At 45.0% G+C, this 9,715-nt stretch overlaps 1 protein-coding gene across 1 annotated transcript in view; it reads right to left on the reverse strand.

Moving 5' to 3' along the window:
- Positions 1-4,842, reverse strand: part of kiaa0825 (KIAA0825 ortholog) — a 180,568-nt gene extending 175,726 nt beyond the window's left edge. Inside the window, exon 1 of the mRNA XM_080765788.1 lies at positions 4,698-4,842. Coding sequence (XP_080621914.1) covers positions 4,698-4,831 — 134 coding nt within the window. The 5' untranslated portion in view covers positions 4,832-4,842. The remainder of the gene's footprint in view (positions 1-4,697) is intronic.
- Positions 4,843-9,715: the final 4,873 nt, after the last annotated feature.

Below are 9,715 nucleotides of genomic sequence, written 5' to 3' on the forward strand. Positions count from 1 at the left end.
CCCTCCATCTAACCACACATCCCTCCATCTATCCATCCATACCTCACTCCCTCCACCAAACCATCCCTCCATCCATTCATCCCTCCCTCCCTTCCTCCCCCCTCCCTCCCTCCATCCACCCCCCCCCCCCCCCCCCCCCCCCCCCCCGTCTTGGGGGCGCCCCTGCCTTAGCCATGCAACGACACCGGAGAGCAGATATACAGTATACAGTTGATATGCTAACCTGACACACGTGTGTGTCATGCACAGCTGAACTCACTCACGCGCTCATATGCTCGTTTGCATTACTGTACATGAGAGGACCTCTGCATAGTAGGACATTCAAATGAAGCAGATCTACAAGGCTATTTTCCGGTGTGGGATATACTAAGTCGCCGCCGATACAAAAGTATAAAATAGGCCAAATCTAACACTTATCCAACCCCTAAACCTAACCTGAATCTTTTTTCAAAATTGTTCTCTAAAAAAACAGCTATTTCCGTGCTCGGACGGACCCAACCAGCCAGGGAAACACAATGCTGGGCAATGGAGTGGCTGCACCACTCAAACATCTCTTTTCAACCATATTTTTTTTTCTCCTGCAAGGACGAGGAAAATGCTCCTCACAAAGTCTGTTTCTCAAATGCTATTATACTTGTGATGCTCACAACACACACACACACACACACACACACACGCACGCGTGCACAGAATCAAATTTAAAAGCACTGATGTCGCCCTGATCAAGATTGGCATGCAGCTTGGTATGGGAGCCATTTAGCCAGCGGCCGCAGTGTGAAACCGGAGGCTGGTCTTGAACTGCAGTGGCACCAGGCTGACACTTCATTAGCCCATTCAGGACGGGAACCCCTTTTGGAGTTGTAACCATTATTTTAAACGTTAGCTGTTAAAAATAGCAGATCAAGCTACAGTACGAGCTTGTAGATCTGCATTTTTTGACAAATGGTGAAAATGTGGTGCAAATCTTTGCTTCTGGGGGGGGGGGGGGGGGGGGGTTCCTGGAGCAACATATTTTCAGATGGGGGTCGACGGCCAATTACAATATATGTTTTGGGGCTCCTTGACATGAGAAGGTTTGAGAACCACTTACGTAGAAAGATAGGTTTTTCAGAAAACTTTAGAAGACAGACATTTTGTAGAATCTGTTCTCAGGTCTAAATGGGTTAGAGGCCTTTGGCGTCCCGTCCCCCCAGCTGCCCCGTGCCGCTCCACGCCACCGTCCCATCTGATGAAAACTAATGGATTACACTGTTTCAATTTGGGGGGAGCCACCGTCTCCGTTGTCAGCCTATCTTAATCTCCTTCAATTAGGAAGCCGCTCTTAAGCAGAAGCAAAAAGGAAGAAAAAAAAAAAACTGACATTGGAGAACAGGGAGCAGGCCGGCCACGCTGACCCATAAACAGGTTAACGTTCCTCTCTCTCTCTCTCTCTCTCTCTCTCTCTCTCTCTCTCCTACTCTTACCTCTTCTCCTCGGCACTTCCATAATTTGTCTGAGACATGATAAGTCGATCAGGCTTTAGAAGAAGGTAGGTGAGTGAGTTCTGTGTGTGACTGTGTGTGTGTGTGTGAGAGAGAGAGAGAGAGAGAGAGAGAGAGAGAGAGAGAGAGAGAGAGAGAGAGAGAGAGAGAGAGAGAGTTTGTGTGTGCAGCCCACCCTATAGTTGAGACAAACCCATTTCCAGGCTCCAACATCAGGGCTGTCCTGAGATGAATGCGGCGAACGCCGGACGGACATACAGACAGACAGACATACTGTACAGCCAGCCGGCAGCCAGACAAACATAAAGCCGGACAGAAATACAGTCAGACAGCCAGACATACACTATACTGTATAGACATACAGCCAGCCAGCATACAGAAATACAGTCAGTCAGACATATACTGTATAGACATACAGCCAGCCAGCATACATACATACATACATACATACATACATACTAGACCCTTCACTGGTAACCCTATTTTGGAGTAGTTTTAAATAAATGAAGGTATGGTGGGGCTGGGCTTTTTACAAAAAAGCCCCCCTTTTAAATACTACACACATACATACATACATACATACATATCTACATGCATACATTTCAGAAGTTTTAGCAGTTTTTAAGGACCCACTTTTAGGCCAGTGCACCAGAGCAAACTCTGGCCTTTTTTTAAACCCTACTAGCTAGCATACAGACAGACAGACAGACAGCTAGCTAGCATACAGACAGACAGCCAGCTATATAGACAGGACTATGGCCTTATTATATTTAGTTCCCATCCTCCATTATCTGGCCTCTTTGTTCTCAGTGGTTATCCTTCTCTCTCCCATCTGGCTGGAGCACAAAATAACCCTTTAATACTTCAAAAGCAGAAAAAAATGTCCCAGCCTTCCTTTGATAATAAGCCTTGAATTACCTGTTGGCCAAAGGGTTCTCATTTCAACATGTTGGAGAGTCTTCAATTATTATGGTCCCATTTAGAGGAACACAGAGAGAGAGAGTGAGAGAGAGAAAGAGAGAGAGAGAAGTATAAGAAATAGAGACAAGGGGAGTGTAAGGGGATGGGACCCAGGCATAATGGTGCTCCCTCGCCACATTTGGGATGTGCGCACACACGCACAGAAAGAAGAAAAAAACCTAAAATATAGATAACCCCATTGTGGTCGCATTCTGCCTCATCTCTCTCTCTCTCTCTCTCTCTCTCTCTCTGATCATACTCACAATAAAGTCCTGAGTGTTAATTTAACTCAGATAGCATACAAAATGTGACAATAATGGTCCTATATTTGGGGCCTATTTCTAAAACAGAACCGTATCATGATGAATACAATATCCAAGCATCCCGCTCCTCGTGATAGCCCCCTCCCCCCCATGACTGAACAAACTGTTCTGCTCTAAGAGGAGCGCAATTGTCCTTCGTTTCAATTGTCGTGTTCTAACTTTGTTTTTAAATGACGCTGCTACTTGTTTGCTTGTTGCTGCTTGCTTGGAACGCCTCGGGATCCCCCAGGAGGAAGTCACTAATGTTGCTCTGGAGAGGGAAGTCTGGAACACTCTGGTGGAGCTGTTGCCCCCGCGACCCGACTATGGATAAGCGGTTGAAGATGGATGGATGCTGCTTGTGAAGTGAGGCATTACAGCGGAGAATTTGGGATATGTGTTTTTATTTTAACTACAGTACGTGTAAAAAGTTTCTGTGTGCATAATACAGTATACATAATACAGTAGGAGTGCCAGCACTGTAGAATTGGACAAGTGACAGATAACTGACATATTTGGTGCAACTGAGCTTTTTGTCCCTTATGGACGTCAGAAATGTAAATGTATCTGCAGCATCGTCAGCCAGTCAGTCAGTCACACACCAACTGCCTGCCTCCTGCACACATAAGGAACCTTCTCCCCAGCGAAATGAGTTAATATATCATTACAATCATTTAATCCCTTTCCATTCCGCTTTGTCTGCTAAAATGCCTAAATTGTAAATTGTCCTTTTCAGGATTGAAATTAACCCATTCTGACCGGGCACCCATTTTGGTGTTCACATCATGTTATGCTTTACCTATTGAAAAATAGCAGATCTACAAGCTCATATCGCGCCACCGAGTGGCGCGATACGAGCTTGTAGGTCTGCTATTTTTGAAAAATTCGAAGAACGACTGACATTTTTAGAATCTGATCTCAGGTCAGAATGGGTTCATCAGACCAGTGTGTGTCCAGTGGAAACCTCGTATGAATCTGATCTCAGGTCAGAATGGGTTAAAAAATATCAAAAGTAACAGATCAAGACAAGCTCAAACCTCAAACCGCTTCACTACTTTTGATGCTTCTGTGAGGCGCTGTAGTATGATCACATAGGGGCGTTGATTTACGAAAATTAAATGGATTTGAGATAACGACGAACGGTTCTCGAGTTATGTGGATTACAGACGTACGTACACAGTGCTTGGTTCATTTTATATTAGGATATTGCATGGTTGTTGTATCAGAATCCCGGTCTAACGTGGGTGAATGTCCTTGAATGGATAAATAACTGACATACGTAACTGCCTAACAGATAATTGACAATGGCTGGGAACAAACTCTATATAAAGGCTGTTGATGGAGACGGGCAGCATTTTGTACAGTGGATTAAATGTGTTCACATTTCCACTGCAAGAAAAGCGTATTGTTAACAGTGAAAAAAGAACAACCAAGAATTCAAATCAATACGTAGACGTTTGTAACCTAGGCTAGGAGACACAATAAGAGAGAGAGGGGGGAGAGAGAGAGAGACAGAGATTGAAAACATTGGTTAATAAAAAGCTCTCACACCTTCTGGGTGAAATACAGCAGCAAGATGTGTGAGCTCTTGCGACAGGAAAAAGGACATCCATCCAATGGACCAACATAAAGACTGACAATTATATCTCCCCTGTCTCCCCACAAGCTCACAATTTGAGCTATTGTTTATATGTCGCTGTAGTATGATTATTTGTCATATCGGGTCATATCGGTATCTGTGAATAGGCCAGTCTAACCACCGATCCGACACAGGGGTAAGGGGTTGACACTATGACAGGTAAATAAAATGTTGGGGCATGTGGAGTTTGCTTTGGAGTTGCCCAAACTGCAAGTGCACATTTGAGTGAGGAGTCTGCAATAAACACAACAGGAGAGAGCGAGAGAGAGAGAGAAAGAGAAAGAGAGAGAGCGAGCAGGTCCTGTTGGGACTGACCTGCTGGCGTTGATCTGGAGCTTCTCCTCTGTGTCGGTCAGAAGCTGCTGCAGGTCCAGGTCGCTGCACAGCCCCGGAACCAGCAGCCCTATCAAGGCCTGGTCCTCAGGCCAGTCCCCCTGGCACTCCATCATGTGGTTCCTGTCGGTCTACCATAGGGGGCACAGAGGAGGATACACTGTCAGCACAGCCCCGGAACCAGCAGCCCTACCAAGGCCTGGTCCTCAGGCCAGTCCCCCTGGCACTCCATCATGTGGTTCCTGTCGGTCTGCCTCCCTGCCATAAGTAGCCTTGCCGAGCCAGAATAGAATCTATTCGTTTTGGGTGCAAACATTCCCGCAGTAATATTATTTCAAGAGTTGATGACATAATAATCTCCAGCAAAGAATAAATGACATACAGTATTGACAACAAACTGACAGGTGAAATCAAGGCAACAAAGGTGATCAACAAAGGACCAGATTATTGGGCAGAATTTGCTCTTTTGTCAACAAAAGGCTCTCAAGACTCTTGCCGCAAGCGTATTCTTCATTTTCGGATTGTGATGAACTGTTCCCTTTAACGCTCACCCCTAGCAGCCAATCTCGTGCCGTCGGTGGCGACAGCAGAGTCACACACTCCCATATCAACACTGTCATCAGAGAGAGTCAAGTGGAAGGTAATGGAGAGTGTCACTGTCAATTTGGCTCCCCCCCCTTCCCTTCATCACCCACACTGATTTTAATAATCCCTGTCAAACTCCAAACAGCTCACTATGGACCCGCTTCCTATCCTAGCTAGCTCGCCTGCTCGTCGTGGCTGCGCTGTATGTATACATAACTGTATAGGTCCACACACATAGCAGCACCCCTCCCCTCCGCAGGAAAATACTCAACATTAATTTCGCTCCGCACAAAAACGGAGGCCTGTCCAGCTGGACAAATATTATTTCCCTCGACCGACAGACAGTTAAGCTCGTTCTTTATTATTTCCCACCTCTCTCTCTCTCTCTCTCTCTCTCTCTCTCTCTCTCCCCTTCCACCATGGCGCTCCCTCGACGATCTGTGCCAATGTCTTTCTGTATACTGTATGTCTTTATGTCCGTCGGTCTCTGAGGGAGTGTGTAGTGTGGGGGGCATGCCATGCGTTAGTCTGACATATGTGGCCGGTTAAGACTCTCCCGTGGGTTTGGGGTAGGGCTATACACCAGTGTAGTGTACGCAGTGATGATCAGGACTCAGATTGTAGATGTACACTTGGCCTGTATACACTTTTTGCACATTAAGCTAATCATCATCAAGTCATCAAGCGTTTTGAGCTTGATGGCTTGATGACAAAGACGATATGTAATGGCAAGGGCAAAAAAAAAATGGGCGACCACTGTCCAGTCGATATTGCCGTTTTGGGTGCATGAAAAACATTTAATACAATATTGCAATTGATGAATTGCAGTTGCTGCTTGTGGCTCTGGTCTATGTCTATATGCTCTCCTCCTTTGTGTGTGTGTGTGTGTGTCAGAATGCTCCAGTCAGAAGCATGCATGGGGCCTCATTAATACACTGTACTTTGTATCATCCTCCAGTCTCTATTGTCTTGTCATTAGCTCTTTTTCAAAGCAGATGCTGAAGGGGCCCCTGTGTGTGTGTGTGCGTGCGTGCGTGCATGCATGCGTGCGTGCGTGCATGCGTGCGTGCGTGCATGCGTAAAAACACATGGACACATGTACGCGGACACACATATCCCGGTGCCATCTCTCTGGCTGCCTCCTGTCTTCTGCACCCCAGCAGCTCTAGCCAACACCAAGGCCCATTTAGCGTAATGAGTTTGTCCTGAAATATTTAGCAGCGGCGTCCCCACAGGCTGCGAGCTTTAGAGAGCCACTTAAGAGGATGTCAAGTTAAAGTCAACATTATTTTAAAGGGGGGGGGGGGGGGGGGCACCTAACAGCCATCTGTGTGAAGGAAACAAAATTAATTAACTGTAGGTTCATATTCGAAGATCACACGATGCTGTTCAAACTGCGTGTGCGTGGTGTGCGTGAGTCAGAGAAAGAGCAGAGCGGGGGGGCGCACGCAGTGTGCTACGCTGCCAGCCCTGTGGTATACTCAACTGAACCTGACACATGTGTGATCTCCCACCATTATGAATTATATGAAAAACTGTTCAAATCTATCTTCTCCCGGGATCTTTGATCAAAACGCACGATCATTTCTACACGTGAACTTTGGGACCTATATCGACCAAAAAAAGTGAAGTGAAGAAAACGACGCTGCCCCTAATACATGCATGCAGAGATGTTTATGAAACTTTACGTTACAGTATGATAGATGCCAAATAGCACTGAAACCAGTCTTACTCCAATTGGCCAAATGGTGGCGCTATAGCAATCGTTTACAAATGAAAACTTTGAACAGGCATAACTCATGCATCGTTTGGCCAAAAGCCATTTTGTTTACACATGTGCCTTGGCTCATGCAGAACACATCTGTCACTTTGACCAGTAAGCTTAAGCCTTATTTTCTGCTGGAATTTTGCAATTTGCGTGAAATGTTCTACACACAATCTATCTGAAATCCCAACTGGGGAGAAGTTTGTAAGTGATTTTCTTTTACAAAATCTATAGCTGCAAGTGGCAATCACAGGTACTTTGAACAAGCATATCTCATGCCTTGTCTGTATGTTTGGGGCACGGACAGCTGCAATACAGCTGGGGGACCTACGTAAAGTGGTCCCATCTTATCGTTGCTGGCAGCTATATAGTTTGTTTAAACTGTTTTTAATAATATTTAATATATTGTCTATATCTGTTAAAGCCCCTATATAATGAGAAAGCCAGTGAATGTTCAAAATTGCGTATTTGTGGAGCCCAAAAAACGCCAAAGTTTGGAAGAGGTTTAATCTTATGTTATAGGTCCTTTAATGTTTGTTTAGGGCAGTTATGGTGTAATTATTTGGCAGCCAAGTGGATGTAGGGCAGTAAATGACAATATAAGAGAGAGCATCTGGCTAATAATACTGATAATAAATACTGCCCTCCCTGCGCCCCTCACTTTACACGAGTGTGATTTTTATAGTAGTGCTGTCGCCTCACAGCTAGAAGGTCCTGGGTTTGATTCCCACTGGGGACGCTGCGGGCCAGGGTGCTGGGGGCGTGCTCTACATCCGGCCGGCGAAATTCCCCCGTTAGGTGGACGGAAGCATGAGGTCAGTCCACTGCCCTCCCCAGGTTGGCAGAGGACGTGTAGCGCCCAGGATTACATTAGAAAATTGACACTGGGTGTAAAAAATGGGTTGCAAAATAGTGGGATAAAAAATCCTTTAATTGTCACTTTATATACTGTTATCTGGGAGACTGGGGGTCCCGACCATAGAGCTATAAAGACTAGGGACCGAACCGGAGCGCTAGACCCGCCCCCAAGCTATTAATCTCAGTGGAAGTTGCTCAGTGGTGTTTTGAAGCACCCAAAAGACTGCCAGAACTAAGTATAATTATAACTCAATGGCTCGAGCGAGCGGAAGTTTAGCCTATAGCCCCGGACCTCAAAGCTTATACGCACGTGACGTCATGAACGTCCGTCCACCTCCATTAAAGTGCTGCAAGTATCCACATTTCGCCAGTAGGTAGTGGCCTCTTCAACGTTGGATAGCCTTACTGGGGGCTTGGTCCCGACCCACAGGTTGAGAACCACTGGTCTAACCTACAGTGGACCCTCTGTCGGGTGATCATGTATGAATTTAAATACAATAGGGCATAAGAATAAGGGAACCCTTTTTTAACATAAAAATCTTTGCTTCTGGGGGTCCCTGGAACTGTTAGGATAGAAGACATTTGTAGAATTGGCTTTAAAATGCTTTTACGGTATTACATTGGCATCTATTAAACCCCAAACACACACACACACACACACACACACACACACACACACACACACACACCAAAAGTTGGGCGTGTATAATACCAATGCAAATATTTGCATTTAAACAACAGTAGAATATAGTCTTTACCAAATATAAGTGTTGAAACACTGTCAAATCAAAATAAGAAACCCAGTGTCAATATCATGACAATGCTTTTGTAATGCTCTCATAAACAGACAGAAATATCAGTTCAAACTTTCATGCCTTCACAAACTTTTCAATTCTTCAAATATTTGTTTTAATAATATCCTTACCTTGATTTGATCCCAATAAGATCCTGTCTCGTCTTAAATCCAATATTATGCTGAGTCCATTCATCTCCAGCTGGGAAGATTTAGCACCCAGACATCCATGGTATAAAGGTTTATTTCCAGACTAATTATTGGGAATATCTGGAGGAGGCATTAAGATTTACACGAGGCAACGTTTATAGTAAAACAAACAACCCTATAGTGCAGTGGCGTGTTTGTTATTACTATATTAAACTCGCTTGGAAGAGGGACGTAGAGGAAGGGATTATCAATCAATGACAGCTGCGTGGACCCTTGGGTGATGCACGTTGTCACCCACAGACAGAAAAAAACAACTTCCTCACAGCCACACAACGCTATGACATCATAGGCTACATCGTGACGCTATAGACGCCAGACGTCATAGATAATGTATATGTTTCCACCGCAACGCGACACGTTTCGTCTACATAACAGCAGTGTGATTTGTACACACCACGGCGACTTGTATCTATGACAACCACCCGGAAGATACTAACCCGACCAAAACACTTCCTCTTTAGCTCATGGAACAGTCCAACCGTACTCATGTAAACAGGGGGAGCGGGAGTTCCATAATTCCATTCCGAGTAGATGAAAAGAAAAAAAATCAAATCATTCAACAATGTCGATATTCGCATATTCTTTTTTAGTGATACTTTGTACTCATGTACTTGTCAGACCTTGATTAAAAGGTTATTTTTTAATGTAATGTGAACAGCACCCACCCCCCCGTGATGACGTTTAAAGACGACTGCCTCTTCCTTTGACCACGTGACACTGCACACTACAGAGCTGATGGTTACAGTGACTGTCAGTGTCACTGATCAGTATTAGTGCTTCTAGATAGAT

Source organism: Protomyctophum bolini (genome assembly GCF_963924005.1).
Source record: "Protomyctophum bolini genome assembly, chromosome: 6".
In the NCBI taxonomy this organism is placed as follows: Eukaryota; Metazoa; Chordata; class Actinopteri; order Myctophiformes; family Myctophidae; genus Protomyctophum; species Protomyctophum bolini.